Source organism: Chelonoidis abingdonii, chromosome 6 (assembly GCF_003597395.2).
Source record: "Chelonoidis abingdonii isolate Lonesome George chromosome 6, CheloAbing_2.0, whole genome shotgun sequence".
In the NCBI taxonomy this organism is placed as follows: domain Eukaryota; kingdom Metazoa; phylum Chordata; order Testudines; family Testudinidae; genus Chelonoidis; species Chelonoidis abingdonii.
Genome location: NC_133774.1, coordinates 64795477 through 64815751, shown reverse-complemented (window position 1 = coordinate 64815751; position 20275 = coordinate 64795477). Strand labels below are relative to the sequence as shown.

At 43.2% G+C, this 20275-nt stretch overlaps 1 protein-coding gene across 3 annotated transcripts in view; it reads left to right on the top strand.

The window, feature by feature from the left end:
• Window positions 1–20275, top strand: part of CHD1 (chromodomain helicase DNA binding protein 1) — an 82285-nt gene that overhangs the window by 26332 nt on the left and 35678 nt on the right. For all 3 annotated transcript variants that reach the window (XM_032772384.2, XM_075067121.1, XM_032772383.2), the window contains exons 5-12: window positions 745–812; window positions 2384–2533; window positions 2882–3144; window positions 5416–5641; window positions 6711–6811; window positions 7872–8050; window positions 8450–8577; window positions 12918–13134. In XM_032772384.2, the coding sequence (XP_032628275.1) occupies window positions 745–812; window positions 2384–2533; window positions 2882–3144; window positions 5416–5641; window positions 6711–6811; window positions 7872–8050; window positions 8450–8577; window positions 12918–13134 (1332 nt within the window). The remainder of the gene's footprint in view (window positions 1–744; window positions 813–2383; window positions 2534–2881; window positions 3145–5415; window positions 5642–6710; window positions 6812–7871; window positions 8051–8449; window positions 8578–12917; window positions 13135–20275) is intronic.

The window sequence follows — 20275 nt, the reverse complement described above, 5'->3', positions numbered from 1 at the left end:
AAAGTTTGTGGCCATCTCTCCTCAACTTCTAAAGAATAATTAAACAGTATGGTCAGAAGTATCTTCTCTCATAATTTCTCCCATTTTCTTCTTCTGTTACCCTGGACTTCTGGTTTTGGATGATACAGTTGTTTTCATTTTTAACTGTTTGTTTAGTTTTATGGTAAATGTAAGTTAAGATTTTCTATGTAAACACTTACAAAATCTTAAGTTACAGCTATTGCTAAATGGTTCTTTCTGAAAGTTTCCTTTCAAGGATGAATTTTTTCCAGAACTGTTCTCTGCCTGAGTGAGAATTATTTTAGGGAAGTCTGAGCTGATATGGTCCATCCAATTTTTTGGAGAGTGAAGGTAGTGAGGAGTCAGATATATTTTTACCTTTCTTAAAAAACAGTTTAAACAGTTCTAGGGCCTGAGTGGGTAAAAGGGTGATATTTGGTACAGGGCTTATCTTTAAACTACAGAGATTTTCAGTCTCTTGATGGAAGTTCATTTTGACTAACTTATGACAGTTTTTCAAAAGATATTCCAGTAGAATGCATAAACAACTGTGATGGATTTTGCATCATACTAAAATGTGGAAACCCTAGTCATATTCAGTGCATCATTGTGTACTGAAGGAGACAAGTAATCAGACATGAAAAATAAATGTATACCAACTCAAGAATGGAAGCCAGATTGCTAACAGTTGCACTGCTCTTTTAATATTTGATAATAAATTCTATATATTTGCTTTCTCTTCAGGATTCCTCTAGTAGCGAAGACACTTTGGATGACTCATCCAGTGAGACCAAGAGGAAAAAACATAAAGAGTAGGATATTTTACATATAAGAATACTATATAAAAATGTCCTTTCTACTTGCATATTTTAGTATTTATATATATTTCATCTAATATATAAAAGTATTTTAGTTCTACTCTGACTTCAGGTTGGTTTTTGGACTTGATTTTGTCACTTCTCACTTTTGATTAGAATGTTGGGATATTTTCTAATACATAGATATTTAGATGCAACATGTATTTCAAGTTGAGTCCTATATGTAAAACAGGACTTCAGATTCCCCAGTTAGTAAAATACCCTGTACCAGGTACACTTGTATTGATAGTGTCTGTTCAAAAGCACTTCCAGCAATGCTTTGTAGAGTCTTACAGTGCAGCGTATTAGTTGTAACATACTTTTCCTGCTCAATATCCTATCCTGAAAATTATCTATATATGGCCATGGTAATTGGGAATAGGTTATGTAGGTCATTTTATCTCCAGGTCACTAGTTGGAATTAAGCAGTTAATGACAAAGTTGTTACAATTTGACATCTTTTTGAAATATCAAGGGCAAAAATGACCATCATGTTTGATACTGATTGGCAATCTTATTGATCTCACTTCAGCAACCAAGGATTGAATGACCTATGGAAATTAAAACTATCCTATCACCCCGAGAAGCATGCCCTTCGCTTGGTCAGCATTGAGGAATGTTAGAGGTGCAGTGTAGAGAAGCTTGTACTGTCATTTCCTGTCTGATACAGGTTCTGTGGAAAATAAAGCCCTTCAATTTCTAGGACTGTCAATCTGGCACTTTTCAGGAACTCTTTTTTTTAAAAACTCTTTTAAAATTAGTGTGTAATTTTGTATGTTTAGTTCTTTTTGGTTGTGATTGACTAAAGTTATTTATTTTCCCTATCCTTTGTAGTTTTAAAAATTCACAGAAATCTATTAGGGTATGGAAAACCAAAAACTACTGTTGAATTTTATAGATCTAATTATTTTGTTCTAAGAATATTTTAACTAGCGCATTTGTTTGTATATCTTACCAAATACCCAGAAACCTCTGTCCATGTTTCTTGAATGACAAATTTTCATAGCTGTTTCCTATTTGTCCAAATAGTCTCTTACCAACCTACATATCAGTTTGTCAGGATGCCCAAAATTAATATCCGTGGTAGAAACCATGATTGTAGTAGGTTCACGTAACACTGTAGCATTAAACTCCTGAACAATTATCCATTTACTGGAACACTGAACATTCGAAAATATAATCTTTCTTGTTTCTGTAAGAGGTGAAGGAAAGTGTTTCTAGCGTCATTCTATTACAGATCCTTAATGAAAAGGCATCTGACGTTTTTTTTTTTTCCGGAAATTGGATGGTGTTCCTTGCTTCCAGATGCAGTATCCATGTTCATGGCAGTAGAGAGATCAATGAGTTTCATAACATTTCTATCTGTTCTTAGTAATTTTCTATCCTTTTAATGACCCTGAATTATTAACTGCCTTAATGCTTATTTCTGTCAACAAGATTATTTGTTTTCGGCGTTCATATATACAGACTTCACTGTAATGCTGAATATTCTAATTCTTGACTTTTCTGCCTTTTAATATATGCAGTGAAGACTGGCAAATGTCTGGATCAGGATCTGTCTCTGGGACTGGTTCAGATTCTGAATCGGAGGAGGATAGAGAGAAAAGCAGTTGTGAAGAGAGTGAATCTGACTATGAGCCAAAAAATAAAGTGAAAAGCAGGAAACCTCCAAGCAAGTAAGAATTCTGGAAATTAAGATACGTTATGATAAGATTTCTGATGAGAATATGAATGTCTTTTTTTTTTCTCGGTCTCTCTCTCTCTCTCTCTCAGCTCAAATTCAAATGTAACTATTTATTAGTAGAGTTCTGTATGCCAAGAGTGGAAGTTGTTTTTTGAAGTTACAAAAGATGTTATCACAGCAGTGAGTCATAGTGAATGTTTTCCCCTACATTATCTAATTGAGTATGGTACAATTGAACAATCGCTGTGAACTATTAATTTTCTGTAAGAAATGGCAGAACATTTGTATGTATTTCTGTACTGAAAACATCTTTGTTTTGTCAACTCTTGTTCTTTTTAAGAATTAAGCCAAAAAGTGGGAAAAAGAGTGCAGGACAGAAAAAGAGGCAACTCGATTCATCTGATGAGGATGAAGATGATGATTATGATAAAAGAGGGTCTCGTCGCCAGGCAACAGTCAACATTAGTTACAAAGAAGCTGAAGAAACAAAGACCGATTCAGATGACTTGCTGGAAGTCTGTGGAGAGGATGTCCCGCAACCTGAAGAAGATGAATTTGAAACCATAGAAAAGTTTATGGATAGTCGTGTTGGACGAAAAGCAGGTATTTTTGACCAAGATTCTCCAAATGCTACTTCAGTGAATCCAAGAGCAGTTTTTACAACTTTTATGTATTTGTTACAGTTTCTGAAGCATCGAAACTTTCATTTAAAAACCAGTTTCTAGCTTAATAAATGCAAAGATAACTTCCTAATTTTGAATTCAGAGTAAACAAAAGGAGTATTTTTGCTCACACGTGCTTGCTTGCATACATGTTGGATGTTAACGCCAAAGTGTAATGATAATGGCTTATGTATCTGCGTTAACTGTTGAATTGCTTAGTAGTTTGGGGGCTAAAATGGAGAAGGGTGTGGGAGTGAAACCATTGGAGGTGGGAATTGGGAGTTGCTTCCGGGGAAAGAAATACAGGTGTTGTCTTCACTAAGAAAAAATGCCCTTTTTAACGAGTGTTAACTGGTCAAAGAAAACCCTAGTCTCAGCCCTAGGGTTGACCTCAACTAGCTAACATTTTAAAACCACAATTTACCCTGTCTGTATTAGGATTTTAACATGTGTTTAGTTAACACGTGCTAAAATACACCATTCTTCCTAGTGTTGATATAGCCATGGGGGGTGAGGGGGGAAGAGACTGAGAAGAGGTTAGAAAGAATGATGGTCGTAGAGGTGAGCATACTTCCCCACTGAGTGGTGCTGAATGTGGCAATAAGGTAATGAATAAATAATAACTAAAACTTTAGTTAAGACATAAAATACATATTTTAAATTTTTGTGTGTGAAAACTTTCCTTTGATATTAGTGGGAATGTCATGTGGATTATGAGGGTAGTGTATGGAGTTCAATATTTATGCCCTGTCCCACAGCCATAATTAAAACTGCGATTTGGCTCTGTCCAGAATGAGCTTTTGATGATCCTGTTTTAAATTCTTTTTAAAACTTTTGTTGTAACTTACAATTAAACAAAAAACATTTTTACATTTCAAAAATATATAGCGTGCATAACTTTTTTATGTTTGTCATCTTCCTCCAAAATAATGTTAAACATACATTAGATTAAAACACATAGTGAATTATTTCTCCTTGCTAGTGAAGTATTAAGAATTTTGGGAAAATACAGCTTCATATTTTCAATTTCATAGAATCTTTTCTTCTTTAGACTTGATAGGCTAGTTGGAAAGGGAATTCACAAGTGCATGTATGTAGTGTGGGAGTTCTCAAACTTTGTTCAACCACAACCCCCATCTGACAACAAAAATTATTCCACGACCCCAGGAGCGGGGGACCGAAGCCTGAGCCAGCCTGAGCCCTGCTGCCCAGGATGGAGGTGGGGGCAAAATCTGAGTTCCAACACCCTGGGCAAGGGGGCCAAAGTTGAAGCCCAAGGGCTTCAGCCCCAGATAGGGGTCCTGTAATCTGAGCCCTGCCACCCAGAGCTGAAGCCTGTGGCCTTTGGCTTCAGCCCTGGGTCCCAGCAAGACTAAGCCAGCTCTGGTGACCCCATTAAAATGGGGTCACAACCCACAGTTTGAGAACAGCTGATGTAGTGAATAACCTTGATCCACACCAGAAATTCACCACTGCTGCTGTCTCCTTACATTTTAATATGTGCTGTTTTATAAATTATTTAAATTATAAGTATACAATCGCATTTGTAATTGGATGAGCCTAAACATATAAAGAAACAATAAACTTCATAAATCAAAGATATGCCAAATTTAAGTTCAAATATGGGTTCTGTATCTTCCTTTTCAAAGGGCTGTGGCTGATATCTGAATGGATACCTAATATGGTCTATTGAATTATTTATTTATTTCCTTTTTGATCAACGCTTTGCATTATTAGTGCTCTTCCAAACCATATTCAAAACCAGTTCAATCTGTTTGACATTTTCTATGCAACTCCAAAACAAAATTAAAATTTCATCACAAAAATGTGAATTCATCCACTCTTTCTAAAAGGAAGAAGGTTACATACATGTAGTGGCAAAGCCTTGAACATATTAAGGGCTGTCCACCCAGTCCTTTCATCCACTCTTCTTTCACCTTCAGTTAATTTAGATGCTCAGTTTTATTGGTTAAATTGTCTTATTATTAAATCAGCTCTTTGAGACTATTTATTGACTGGCATATACTTATACAGCAGAATTATGCAAATAACACTAAGTGGAAGAGAACTACAGAAGTAATTGATCATGTATTGATAAATGCTTATATTATAAAAAAATTACCAATTGAATTATATTAATATCAAATTCATTGTTAGGTGATTTACTGGTACTTATGCTCTATTAAAACTTACGTTGTGATTTCCTTTTCAGCCACTGGTGCTACAACTACCATCTATGCAGTTGAGGCAGACGGTGATCCAAATGCAGGGTTTGATAAATCGAAGGAGCCAGGAGAAATACAGTATCTGATTAAATGGAAAGGCTGGTCCCATATCCATAATACATGGGAGACTGAAGAAACCTTGAAACAGCAGAATGTTAAAGGAATGAAGAAACTGGACAACTACAAGAAAAAGGATCAGGAAACAAAACGATGGTGAATGTTATCAATAGCCATCTTTCATAATACAGATTTTTTTTACCAGTATTTGTGCTTATGTAGTATTGCAAGAGGATTGATCTGCATATGAGAATATTTTTCCATAGTGTATGTTCAGCAAGAAGATAATACATGATCTTTTAATTGTTAAAACCACCTCCACATTTTAAGTTCCTGCAAAGTGTACAGCATCCTCAACTTCATTCCATTGAGTGAATGATGATATGTAGCATCTTACAGGATCATGCCTTTAAAAATAGCTAAGCCTGCTTGGAAGTTATTTTTCTTAAATGTTTATAATTCGCATCGTATAAATAAAATATTTACACCATAAGCAGTATGCATTGTTTACTGTTTACTCAAATGGCCTACCATTTGCTTTTCTTGACCATGGTACTTTAAGCAGAACTGTTCATTACATTCTCCACAGTGATACTTAAATCTTTTTTCTTAGAAATTTACCTAAATTCTATTGCTATGGCTTTCCAGTTCTGCTGTCTCATTTTTCTGCCCATTGTCTGGATCAACACGGGCTCTCCATCAGTGTTGTTAGAAGTCCTGAACTAAATGTTTGGAGAAAATCTTTACCTTCCGCTGCCCCCTTTTGATACTGGTTTCTAGTGGGTTATTCAGTGTCCTATATGAAAAGTGGTGGTTCTTGTCCATTACTTTTAGGAATGGTTGAGATGGATTTCTCTGGATTTAACCGTCTTCAAGTGTTGTTCTCATTAAATGAAAAAAGTGTCCTACAGAGTAAAATACCTTAACTGTTGGGAGCTGATGTTCTATATTATACATCTGTTAGTTTTTTTTTTATCAGGTGTAGCTGCCACTAGTAGCCTCTCAATAATTTTCCTCAGCTTCCAGGCAGGAGGGAACCTAATTCAGATAAGAAATTTTTGTAGCCAGTGTTTTTTCTCAACTGAGATATCCCTTAGTTCTTTTCTCAAAGAAGCGTTTCCTGCAACTTTCCTCTAGTGCTCATACTGAAACCTTTAGGACTGTCATATTGTTTCATTCTAAAACTAAAACAATGTGATGACTATTTTCACAATTTCCATTCCAGGTTGAAAAATGCTTCTCCAGAAGATGTGGAATATTATAATTGCCAGCAAGAACTTACAGATGATCTGCATAAACAATATCAAATAGTGGAGAGAATAATTGGTAAGTGACAAATTGGAGACTGGAAATAACAATAAGGATAATATACTGTCATTGATGCTATTTTTATAGATTCTTAAAAATGTGGGGCTTGAAGCGACCTCAAGAAGAAATCATCAAGTTCAGCCCCCGGTGCTATGGCAGGACCAAGTAAACCTAGACCATCCCAGGTGTTTGTCCAACCTCTGTGGTGGAAATTCCACAGCCCCCCTTGGAAGCCTATTCCAGAGCTTAATTACCCTTGTAGTTAGTGCATTTTTCCTAATATCTAACCTAAATCTCCCTTGCTATAGATTAAGCCCATTACTACTTATCCGACCTTCAATGAACATGGAGAACAACTGATCACTGTTCTTTTTATAACAGCCTGTAACATATTTGAAGACTTACCAGGTCTCGGTTCAGTCTCTTTTTTTTCCCTCAAGACTGAATATGCCCAGTTGTTTTGACCTTTCCTCATGAGTCAGGTTTTCTAAACCTTTTATCGTTTTTGTTGCTCTCCTCATTATTCTTTCCAGTTTGTCCTCATCTTTCCTAAAATGTAGAACCCAGAATTGGAAACAGTACTCACACCGAGGCCGCACCAGTGCTGAGTAGACTGGGACAGTTACCTCCCATGTCTTACATATGACACTCCTGTTAATACACCCCAGAAGAGTAGCCTTTTTTTTCTGCTCCATTGCATTGTTGACTCATATTCAATTTGTGATCCACTAAACCCACAGACTCTTGTCAGTAGTACTACTATCTAGCCAGTTATTCCCCATTTTGCAGTTGTGCATTTGATTTTTAATTCCTAAGTGAAGTACTTTGCGCATGTCTTTATTGAATGTCATCTTGTTGAATTAAGATCCAGTTGTCCAAATTTTACATTTTTGGATAATACATTTATTAGAATTCTTAATTATTTTACTTTCAAACTAAAATAATATGGATATAAATTAGGATGAAGGTTAATTATGGGTTCTTTAATTCTGAGCACTTTGTCCCTTGATTATGTCACAAAAATGAATTAAATGTCTCATCAAAATTATTAATAAAGTATCTCAAATTTATTCTACAGCTCATTCAAATCAGAAGTCAGCAGCAGGTTATCCAGATTATTATTGCAAGTGGCAGGGTCTCCCTTACTCAGAGTGCAGCTGGGAAGATGGTGCTCTCATTGCCAAAAAATTTCAGTCATGCATTGATGAGTATTTTAGCAGAAATCAATCCAAGACAACTCCTTTTAAGGACTGCAAGGTGAGTGAGATTTAAGATAATTTTCATAGACATCTGAGAATTGAAATAATAAAAATGTTTGTAGCCGGCTGTATTGTTCCTGGATTAGGGATGGTATACATTATAAACTTTATAAAGTTTTTCAGTTCACAGAATGAAATATTAAAATTGCTTAGGTTAGTAATGACTGTTAAGGTATATAACTTGAGTCAGTGGTCTTATTAGTTTTAAGTAGACAAATGTCCCCATTGTAATTATTTTCACTCAAAAGTGGAATTATGTTAACTTTTAGAAGTTAAAATAGTAACGTATATAAACATAATTTAAAGTATTTTCGATTTTCTCCTGCAGCTTCAGTAAAACTATATCTTATCTTAAAACATTCAGTAGTAAGGCTAATGTTCAATTTCACTTTAATAGGTTTTAAAACAGAGGCCAAGGTTTGTTGCACTGAAGAAGCAACCATCATATATTGGTGGGCATGAAGGTTTAGAGTTAAGAGACTATCAGTTAAATGGACTAAACTGGCTCGCTCACTCCTGGTGCAAGTAAGTACGTTCTGAAAGTCTGATACTTTTCTGTTACTTGTAAATGATAGAAAATCCACAACCTTTGCAGAATGGATTATTTTGTCATTGGAGTAGTAAATTTTAAAATAAAGATTTGAGAGGGATTGCTTTCCCCTGCAAATACATAAATGTAGCACATAGTTGATTTGTACAGTCAAGACTTCCATGGTTTTCCTTTTTCCCTCTGGTGCTTGTAGGTGAAATAGAAAATAAACTACATTTATCCTCAAATATCACATGTTGAAGTTTATTTTTAAAATTCATGCACAAGAACTATTTAGTAGCTTTATGTAGAACAAAATTTATCTTGGGTCCCTTTTTACCATTTGATTAATGAAGGATTTTCAAACTGACAATAACAGTAATTAAGATTCTTCTTTGAATGATTGCAGATGTCCATTTCACTGTAGGTGTCTGTGTGCTCCAGTGCACGTTGTCAGAGAGTTTTGCTCTCTAAGGTCTCATGCACTATGTGCAGACATAAAGGGCTGAGCTGCCCTTGACCCCCCCTCAGTTCCTTCCTGCTGCCCATATTGGTTGTTAGAGATCCTTTTCCTTCTGAGTCTGTAGTCAAGCACGTAACTAGTACGTGTTGTTGTCCTGTATTGTTAATATAGTTTAATAGTCAGAATAGTAAGTAAATATATATATATATTTTAATTGTGAGGTTGTGTGGATTTGGCACCCCATTTGGATACTGTGGTACCGGAGATATGTCTTCCTGTCTGGGTTTCAAGCTTTGCCACTCTTGTGGTAAGGCGATACCTAACAGTGACCCTAACCCCAGCTGCCTTAAGCACTTGGGGAAGGCTTATTTGAATGACAAATGTGCTGATTGTAAGGGTTTTAAGCCCTGCTCCAAAAAGGACAGGACAACTAGACTGAAATCTGCTGCTGGAATCTACACTATGTCCTCTATCTCAGCCGTCTACCTCAATCCAGATACTGTCATTGCTCAGCACCAGTAGCACATCTCTGGCATTACCAGCAGAGAGAGGTAGATCAGCATGGCTGTTACCAAGGAAGAGGCACTGTAAATTGCACTTGGTACCAGAATCTTCGAAGAATGCAAGGAGGTTGAGGTCATCTAAGGACTCGGGAGGGTGCTGAGGACTCTAAGCAGGGGAGTTCATTGACTCCAGAGCCTAGTATGGGCCTATTGAGACTGGCTCTCGAAGCACCATCATTGGGATCACCTTACTCCCCAGTACTGGAGAGTACTTTCCCAGAACCATCTACTCCTGAGGCATTTGAGGCTGTGAGAGCATTGTTGAACCTCTTGGTGCTACTGTCACCGGCAATTCAGGAGTCTTGCCTGGTACCAGTGCCCAAGATACTGGCCTTAGCAGCTTTACCTCTGCACTGGGCAGATCCAGCTGATTTGGTCATAAGGTTACCCATCAAGATGGTACCATCTAGGGAAATCTAGGTGATCTACAGATCACACAGAGCTGTGACTTGCCAGCAGCTGGTCGTTTCTGGGAGTGGCTGCTTGAGTCCTGCTGCGCTGGGACCCCTCTTACCTCCCTGGACTGCAGATCCTAAAGTACCTGCATTAATCCAGCCCTGTCTACAGTCGTGGCATGACCTCTGCCATCACGATGAGGCACTCATCTGGGTTATGCTCTTCTGGCCTCCCTCCAGATGGCTCTTCTGGCCATCACTCCTATCACAAAAAGCTGATGAGAGGAATCCTGAAATCCCTGCACATTTACACCCTTGCAGTGAAGCAGAGGGTGTTCTGTCCTCACCAGTCCCATTGTTTTCAGTGGTTTGCCCCTTGAGCCTAGGATCTGCCAAAGAGAAGGAACAGAGTTTACAGAAGACACCCACAGCCACCATCTGCTTCTGCATCTGCCAGTTTATTAAGGCAGATGGCATCATCCATTATGTTTATGCTGAACAGCTTCTCTGTGATGTGGATCAACCTCTTGTCACCAGTCATCCCAGTAAGGAAAGACTCCCGTGACCACCAGAGAAATGCTGCTACCATCGTCATACACTTTTTAAATACGTACAAGGCAGACAAGAGACCAAAGGGGAGCACTGAGAACTGATAATGATGACTGCTGACAGTGAATCTCAGAAATTTTCAGTGTCTCTGATGGATTGTCACATGGAGGTAAATGTCCTTTAAATAGAGAGCTCGCTTTGATGAATGGGTCAAGAGCGGCCTACCCCTTCAAAGAGTGCCATTTTTTTTCTTCCCCAATTTTTGCAAACTGCCTGTCCCGTTAGCATCATTCTTGGGCCTCCATCACAACAATTTGGTGGGTTCTAAGCATGGTGGATATGCACTCCGGTTTATTCCCACATACTCTCTTTGCCTATCCCTCTCTATGGACCTCTCTAATAAGGCAGTTTTTCTGCAAGAGGTACAATCACTTCTCCTTGTAGAAGCTATAGAAGAGGTCCCTCTTTTGATCAGGGGAAAGGGGTTTTTACCCCCAATAATTCCTGATTTTGAGAGCAAAAGGGGGACTCTGGGTTATTTTAGATCTAAGGGAGTTAAACAAGTTCCTAAAAAAAATTGAAATTTCAGTCACTCTGGCCTCCATAATCTCTTTGCTGAGCCCAGGGGACTGGTATGCTGCGGTTGACTTAAAGGACATTTACTTCCATGTGACAATCCATCAGAGCTACTGAAAATTTCTGAGATTCACTGGCAGCAGTCGTCATTATCAGTTCCCTGTGCTCCCCTTTGGTCTCTCGTCTGCCTGACATGTATTTACACCTACAATCCATCTTCCGCCTAGATCAAGCAGGATGAGGCCAGTTTTACACTGGTTGCCACTGTGTGGCTTTCACAGCTCTTAAACCTCTCAATTAGTCCCCCACTGTTACTCCCACACCATGCAGATTTGATTTCACAGAACTGTGGCTGCCTCTTCCACCCCAGCCTTCAGGCCCTTCACCTGACGGCCAAGAGGTTTCATGGTTAACTTAGGCAGGAGTCCTGCTCTAGAAAATTTCAGAATATGCTACTGAATAGTAGGAACCATCCACTAGAATTATTTACCTGGCTAAATGGAAGAAGTTTTCCTCCTGTTCCAGATGGAAAGGGGTTTCCCTCTGTTCTTGCTTCTATTCAGCACGCACTAGACTACTTTCTGTCCCTGAAACATCAAGGATTAGTGATTATCTCAATTAGAATACACATAGCATTTATCTTGGCATTTCACCCATCTGTGGGTAACTGTTTTCTTTTCCAGCCTGATGGCTGGAAGATTTTTAAAGGGTTTGGACAGACTGTTTCTGTAGGGGCCTTCTTTCTGAAAGGTCAGTAACAATATTGCTCGGTTAATATGAAAAATAGTAAGTAGTAAAGGGGAGGAGAGACTACACACTCTTTCTGGATGATAGAAGAGTTTTAGCATTTTATCTAGGACAAAGTAAGCCTCTCAGGTCTTTCTCCCTATTGCTCATTACATTTGTGGACAGAAAGAAGGGCATTCTTGTGTCCACACCAAGGATTTTGTCTATATTTGACTCTGTTCCCAGTTGGCTGTGAAGCTGTCAGATAGCGTGTTGGTTCGTTCGACTAGGTCCCAAGTGACCTCTGTAGCTTTTCTGGCTGATATGCTCATATTGGATATTTGCAAAATGGTAACTTGTTCATCATGTCACATGCTTGCCTCTCGCTACTCTATCCCTCAGTAATCTAGAGATAATGTTTTTGGACAAGTGGGCCTCCAGTCCCTGTTCAAATAGACTCTGAAATCACCTCCAGTTGAACCTGCTTGTGAGTCACCCATAGTGGAATGGACATGTGCAGTCACTTGAAGAAAAATGGTTCTAACTTTTCCATAACTGCTGTTCTTCAAAGTATGTTGCATATGTCCATTCCATGATCTGCCCTCCTTCCCATCTCTAGCCGAGTCTTTTGATAAGAGAGAGCTGAGGGCAGTTTTGTGTGGCTTGGCTCTCTATGCCTCTCCCTAAGGCAGCAGAGGGTACTTGTGCTGCCCTGATGGGTGCCACTAAGGGAAAAATTCTGACAACTGTACACTGGAGCACTCCAGTGGAATGAACATGTGCAATCCATCTCAAAGAACCACCATTACAAAAAAGTTTGTAAGCATTTTTTCTGAATTGGTAGCATGAAAACATTCTTTGCTTTGTTGCTGAATGTACAGTTATAAGGAATAGTCCTCATAATCTGTGAGCTAATTAAATTTCCTCAGAGGATATACATTTGAAAAATCTTGCAAAACATCTTTGAACTTCTGTTTACAAATCCTTAAAGGAATGTAATTTTTATCCTGGTGATTAGCAGTATGGTACTATATAAACATTTTTACATTTCTTTCATTTTGCAGAGGGAACAGTTGTATTCTTGCAGATGAAATGGGTTTGGGTAAAACAATACAAACTATTTCTTTTCTGAACTACCTGTTTCATGAACATCAGTTGTATGGGCCTTTCTTGCTGGTTGTGCCGCTTTCTACTTTGACATCTTGGCAAAGAGAAATTCAGACATGGGCTCATCAGATGAATGCTGTGGTTTATTTAGGAGACATCAATAGCAGAAACATGGTGAGTACATTTCAACAGTAATGAAAAGCACAGTACTATGAAAAAGGGTTCTTTCAAATATTTGCCTAGTATTCATCTTTGATGTGTTTGGTTAAAAATTTGAAAACATGTATTTGCCTGAATACAATATTTAATATGCAAAGTTGAAAGTTTAGATTTTATGTAAAATAATTACTTATATATTGTGATACGGCATGGCCAGAGGGCAGCAGGAGAGTGTTAGCAGGGAGCCTTATTCCCTGCAAGAGGCGGAAGGTTTGCTATAGATTATCTAGAGCACCTGAAGCCAATTAGAGCACCAGCAGTCAGTCATGTGATAAAAACCCCTGCTTCAATCAGACAGTGTGGGAGTTGGAGCAGGAAGGTTTGCTGGATCAGAGAGCAGTTTGAAGGAGTTGGAGCAGAGAACAGTTTTGAAGAGAGACCAAAAGGAAAGTTTGGAGGAGTGCTGCGTTAGGCTGAGAAATCGAAAAAACCCTAGGTAAGGGGCACCTGGCTTATGTAGAAGTAGGGCAAGAAGCCCCTTCACAAGCTGAAGGGCAGGAGAGGGAAGTAGCCCAGGGGAAGGAACCGCTAGTTCAAGTGGTTCACCACAAACCTCAGGGCCCCTGGGTTGGGCCCTGGAGAAGAGGGCGGGCCCAGGTCTCTCCCTCTCCCCTCCTCAAGGACAGTAGTGGGGTAATTAAAATACCGATTCAGAGGCAAGCAATGGTGCCCTGAACCTTCCCCAAAGAATAGAAAGTGCGAGACCCAGCATAACAGTACTGGCAATTTGCTACAATATGTTCTTTTATTTTCTTAGTCTCTGCTTACTACAATCAGAGAGCCTGTTAAAAAAAAAAAAAATCTAAGCTTCCATTTAAAAATAAATTTTTCTCCCACCCTTGTGGTTGAGAAGATAAAATTGTGAACAGAGTGTAAAGTAATACAGTGACATCTGTCCAGGTGTGCAGACAATGTAAAACAGTAACTTTAAAAAGTGCTTACTGACCCTATTCACATCAAGAGATTGTTAACTAAATGTCATAGTTGGCTGTTTCATTGCTGGTCACAGCAGTTATATAAGATCTGATGTGAGTGGAGTCACAGGGTTGAGTTTTGTTTGTGGCTAGAGTTTAGAAGAGAACCACTTTTTTCCTCTTCCAGTTCAACCTCTGGCTGTAATGTTCTGAGTTGTGAATTTCTTTCAGAATGGAAGTTAAAAAACAAGAACCTTTAATTTTTCATGTTAGCCTTTTCATCTCCCCAAAAATTCATGGAATGTTCTGTAAGTAAACACTCGCCACATATCACCTATTACTTTTTCTCCTTTGCAGTTAAGGAGGCTTTAGCCAGTTCTTATTTTACTAAAGTAACAACGAAGTAGCCAAGTCATCGTCTTCGAGTGATTGCCCCTGTGTATTCCACAGTAGGTGTACATGCTCACCACATGCACCGGTGCTGGACGTTTTTCCCTTAGCAGTACCCGTATGGGGGAAACACCGCTGCAACCCCTGGAGTGGTACTTCTATATCGCACTATAAGGGGAGCTGCGCACTCCCTCCACCCTCAGTTCCTTTCTGCCACCAGTGAAGGTAGTTGGAACTTTGTGCTCCAGCTTTGCTGTAGCTCTTCTGGTAGCCTTAGTAGTACTCAGATTCTCCGATACTTGGATAACTTCTTAGCTAGTAGCCTGGTGTGGGGCATGCCCCATGCCCCAAGCTTCAAGTTCTGTGACTCCTGTCACAGTTCTATGCCAAGAAGCAACCCCCACACTCAGTGTCTTTGCTGCTTGGGAGAGACTCACGTAGCTGATTGCTGTCAGATCTGTAGGTTGTTCAAGCCGCGAACTAAACGTGAGAGAGAGATTCAACTCCAGGCCCTGCTTATGGAATCTGCATTGGCCCCGGCACCGGCGCGCCTATCGGACTCAGCACTGGGTACCGCGTCCTCGGTGCAGAGCGAGGCTTCCTTCACCAGCCGGCACCTCTCCCCCCACTAAGAAGCAAGGGAAATCTCAGCAGTGTCGGCAAAAGGACAGGGGTGAGGCCGCACCAGAGTTGGGCAGCCCATGATCACCCTCGGGACCCAGACCTCCTACCCACGCTGAGTGGAGTAGTCTGGTCCCATCCGCATATGCCTCTCCTGGGGTGAGGATGCCATTGATGCCGGAGGCTGCACAGACTGCATGTGACATCCTCTCCCTTCTGCTCCCGGGTGCGCTGCTCGAGACGGGCCCCCTGTCCCGAGGGAAGCTGCCACTGGGAGCACATCAACCCTCCCTAGCAGGACATAGTCCGCGCTCCGAGGACCACGTGCTGCCCTGCTCGGCGAGGTCCTCACATAGCTCACATCAGCCCTCCACCCCACTCAGACTGGCTGACTTGCCCGCACAGGAGTCCTGAGGGTCCTTCACTCCCCACTGGGACCACAGGCACCGTGACAAGAGGCGTCGACACTCCTCTTCAAATCGGAGCTACAGGAGTAGATCCTGACACTACCGTTAAAGAAGCGCAGGCTCGAGTACCCGCTCCACCAGACATCATGTTCGGAGCTCCCCTTGAGCATTAATGGCATCGAGGCATTGTAGCTACGATCGCCGTGATGACTATGAGAGCAGTACTTCGGTCGAGTACAGCTCCTCATCTTCGTCAAGGTCCAGATCTCGAGGTCGACACCGGCATGATCATACACGCTCCTGCCGCTCTCAGGGTACCATGCAGTCGACTGTGGCCTCGGCACCTAGCCACCTGTCCCCAAACCACACCGCTCCCCAAGGGCAACCTCCACCGCTTGGCGCCCAGGCCAGTCAATGGCAAGCAGCACCAGGGCAGGGCCAGTGGTGTCAGTGGGCACCGGGGCTGCAGTTGCCTGTCCAGGCGAGACCCCGCTCAGTAACTGGAGTGTCCCAAGCCCATTCAGTGTCCCCCCCTCGACAGAGTTAGAAGTCGACAGGCACTGGGCCTGGACTTGGTCTTGGCGGTCAAACCATCGGCATCTCCCGACGCCCTGGGAGCCGTGGTAGCCCTGGCACTACCTTTCCACCAAGGGGTAGCCAACATATCCACCACCTTGTGGCAGAGCCCAGCTTCCTTGGTGCCCATCTCCAAGAAAATGGAGAGAAAATACTTTGTTCCAGCTAGGGGATATGAGTACCTGTAATCCCACCCGGCACCTAACTCTTGGGTGGTGGAGTCAGTTAACCATCGGGAATGCTACGGTCAGCCCGCACCCACCCCCAAGGACAAGGACTTGATTCTTTTGGCCGAAAAGTTTATTCTTCCGCGAGCTTTCAACTTAGAGTGGCCAACCACCAGGTCGTGTTGAGCCGCTATAATTTCAATTTGTGGACCTCGCTACCGAAGTTCCAGACTCTTCTCCCGGAGCGAGATAGAAAAGAGTTTAAGACTCTGGTCGAGGAAAGGTCAGCTGCGGCGAAAGCAGCCCTCCAGGCTGCCTCAAATATGGCTGACACGGTAGCCCGTTTGATGGCGTCGGCCATATCCGTGAGAAGGGCGTCATGGCTTCTCCTATCGGGTCTATGTACAGAGTCCCGGTCACTGATATAGGACCTTCCCTTCGACGGGAAAGCGTTGTTTGCGGACCAAACCAATGTTCGCCTGCATGGGATGAAAGACTACCACCCTGCAAACTTTGGACCTATATGTCCCGCTAACGAAGGATAAACCTAGGCCACAGACCTCCATCCCTCTTGCTAGGGACAGATATGAACCCCTTCCTAAGTGACTGAGGGAGCAGAGACGCAGATCTCAGCATCAGTCTCGCACAGCCCCGTGACCAGACCCCTCAAAAGGCAAGTGGCAGGGGAGGAGGTGGTTTTGACTCTTTGCTGGGGGCCACCGGGCCTGTTACCATGGATGCCCCGCCAGTTACTAAAGTTTGTGTTTTGCAACTGTTTATCTGCAGTCCGGGTACAGTGGTCCCATATAACATCGGACCAGTGGGTCCTCAGCACAATTTCCAGGGGCTACATGTTGCAGTTCGCCTCCCCTCCCTCCNGAACCTTAGCATCCAAAAGATAGGGTACCAGCATGAATTCCTCTAAGCTCAATTACCAGCTTAGTACTTGTGGCGCTGCCACCATCCAGGAATTCCAGTGCCTGGTGCACTCCGCCCCCCACCTCCAACCCCGGGAGGATCTCAGGGACCCAGAACATACTCCCCTTCTAAACCAAGAGATGGAGTGCCTCTTCGTCCTGGGCATGGTGGAGAGGGTACCGGTAGAATTTCAGGACAAAGGGTTTTACTCCCAGTATTTCCTGATCCCAAAGATGAAAGGCGGATTTCGGCCCATCCTGGACCTGTGGAACCTCAACAGGTTTATGGTCCGCTACAAGTTCTGCATGGTATCCCTGTCTTCCATCATCCCCTCCTTGGACCCAAGGGATTGGTTCGTGTCCCTGGACCTCCAGGATGCGTATTTCCACATCCACATTTTTGAGGGTCACAGGCGCTTCCTCTGCTTCCTGGTGGGGCGGGACCATTACCAGTTTGCGGTCCTCCCTTTTGGCCTTTCCACAGCCTCCAGGTTTTTACCAAATGCATGGCAGTGGTAGCAATCCATCTCCAGGGTAACGGGCTGCAAATTTTCCTTTACCTGGACGATTGGCTCCTCAAGGGCAACTCTCGGTCCCAGATACAGGCCCAGATGCAATTCCTGCTGTCCACACGCGCAGGTCTAGGCCTAGTGGTGAATGAGACCAAGTCCACACTAGTACTGGTTCAGTGCATATACTTCATAGGGGCTCTGCTAGACTGCCTAGAGGCCACAACCTCTCTTCCCAGGGACAGGTTCGAGACACTCAGAAGTCTCATAGCCTCGGTCACGGCCTTCCCCGTGACAACTGCAAGGGTGTGCCTTCAAATCCTAGGCCGGATGGCAGCATGCACGTCTGTGGTGCGACATGCCAGACTCAGAATGAGGCCTCTCCAATTCTGGTTGGCCTCCCAGTATTCCCAGTCCCGGGACAGCCTGGACAAGGTAGTCAGTATGCCACACGACATGGCGGCCGCTCTGCAGCTGGAGCCTATATAGGGGATGTTCAAACCCAAGGCAGATAGTTGACCTTGGAATTGTCTCTGCACATAAATTTCAGTGCACCTGGCATGTATAGCATTCAGTTTACACCTTCACTGGAAGGCGGTCAGAGTCCTCACGGACAACACAACCACGATGTATTACATCAACAGGCAGGGGGGCACGCGTTCCTTGGCCCTCTGCCAGGAAGCCCTGGATCTATGGGAGTTTTCCATAGCCCTTGATATCTCACTACGGGCTTTCCACCTACCTGGCGCATGCAATGTGCGAGCCAATCACCTCAGCAGGGTGTTTTCCCACCAATACAAATGGTCACTCCATTGGGAAGTTACCCTCAGCTCTTCCGAGAGTGGGGAGTTCCCCGGGTCAACCTCTTCTCTACCGCCCAGAACTGACGTTGCCCCCAGTTCTGCTCCAGGGAGGAACAGACAGGGGGGTGGCCTCAGACTCATTCCTCCTCCGGTGGTCAGGCCAACTGTTCTATGCCTTTCCACCATTTCCACTGATAGGCAAGGTCCTGCACAAAGTAAAGGCAGACAGGTCGAGGGTTATCCTCATAACCCTGGATTGGGCCCGCCAGCATTGGTACATGACCCTCCTGCAACTGTTAGTGGCCCCCCCGCAGAGGCTGCTGCTCCGCCCGGATCTCCTCTCCCAGGAGAGGGGATGCCTTTTCCACCTCAACCTGGCTGCACTTCACCTGACAGCGTGGTTGCTCCATGGTTGAACGAGGAGGAGGGAAAGTGTTCGAAGGATGTCAGATGAATTCTGCTGGAGAGCAGAAAACTGTCCACACGATGGGCCTGCCTTGCCAAATGGTTTAGGTTTTCTAGGTGGGCAGGGGAACAGGGCACTTCCCCGTCATCTGCGTCAGTCCAACTTATTCTGGATTACCTCTTGTCCTGTCAGGGTGCATTTGGCGGCCATATCAGCCTTTCACCCTCTGGTGCAAGGTCACTCGGTTTTCTCCCATGAGATGACCTGCTTTTTAAAGGGTCTAAACCGTGTATTCCCATACGCCAGGGCCCCGGTCCCGCAATGGGATCTGAACCTAGTGCTATCCCGCCTCACAGGTCCTCCCTTTGAGCCCTTGGCCACATGTTCCTGGTCCCACCTGTCATGGAAAGTGGCATTCCTGGTGGCTATCACCTCAGCCCGTTGTGTCTCAGAGCTTAGGGCCTTGACCTCGGAACGGTCTTCCATAGTGAAAAAGTCCAGCTTTGCCCACGCTCTGCGTTTCTCTCGAAGGTGGTCTCTGCCTTCCACATGGATCAGGACATTTTCCTACCGGTACTCTGTCGTAAGCCCCATTTCTCCAATGAGGAACACCGCCTACACACGCTAGACGTACGTCGGACGCTAGCCTTTTACCCGGACCGAACCAGGCCATTCAGGAAATCCTCGCAACTATTTGTTGCGTTGGCCAAGGGGACAACCAGTTTCTACCCAGCGCCTTTCCCTCTGGATCACCTCGTGCATGATCATATGTTCTGACTTGGCTGGGGTTCCCCCGCCACCTATCGCAAAGGCGCAGTCTACGAGGGCGCAAGCCTTATCGGCTGCCTGTGTAGCCCACATCCCTATCCAGGACATATGTAGGGCTGCCACTTGGTCCTCTGTCCACATCTTTTCTTTGCACTATGTGATTGGCTCCCTAACGAAGGATGATGCCGCGTTTGGTAGGGTGGTACTCTGTCCTGCTAACCTTTAAATTCCTACCTACCTCCATCAGATATAGCTTGGAGTCAAGAGTGGAATATACAGGAGGAATTGCTCAAAGAAGAAAGGACAGTTACCTGTTCCATAACTGGCGTTCTTCGAGATGTGTTGCTCCTGTCTATTCCGCATCCCGCCCTCCTTCCCCTCTGCCAGAGTTGTCTGGCAAGAAGGAACTGAGAGTGGGGGGAGTGTGCAGGTCCCCTTATAGCACGATATAGAGGCGCCATTCCAGACGTCGCAACGGTGCTCTCCCCTCCCCCTCCCCCCGCAGGTACAGCTAAGGGAAGAACTTCCGGAACCAGTGCACGTGGCGAGCGCGCACACACCTCCTGTGGAATAGTTAGGAACAACACATCTCGAAGAACACCAGTTACGTAATAGGTA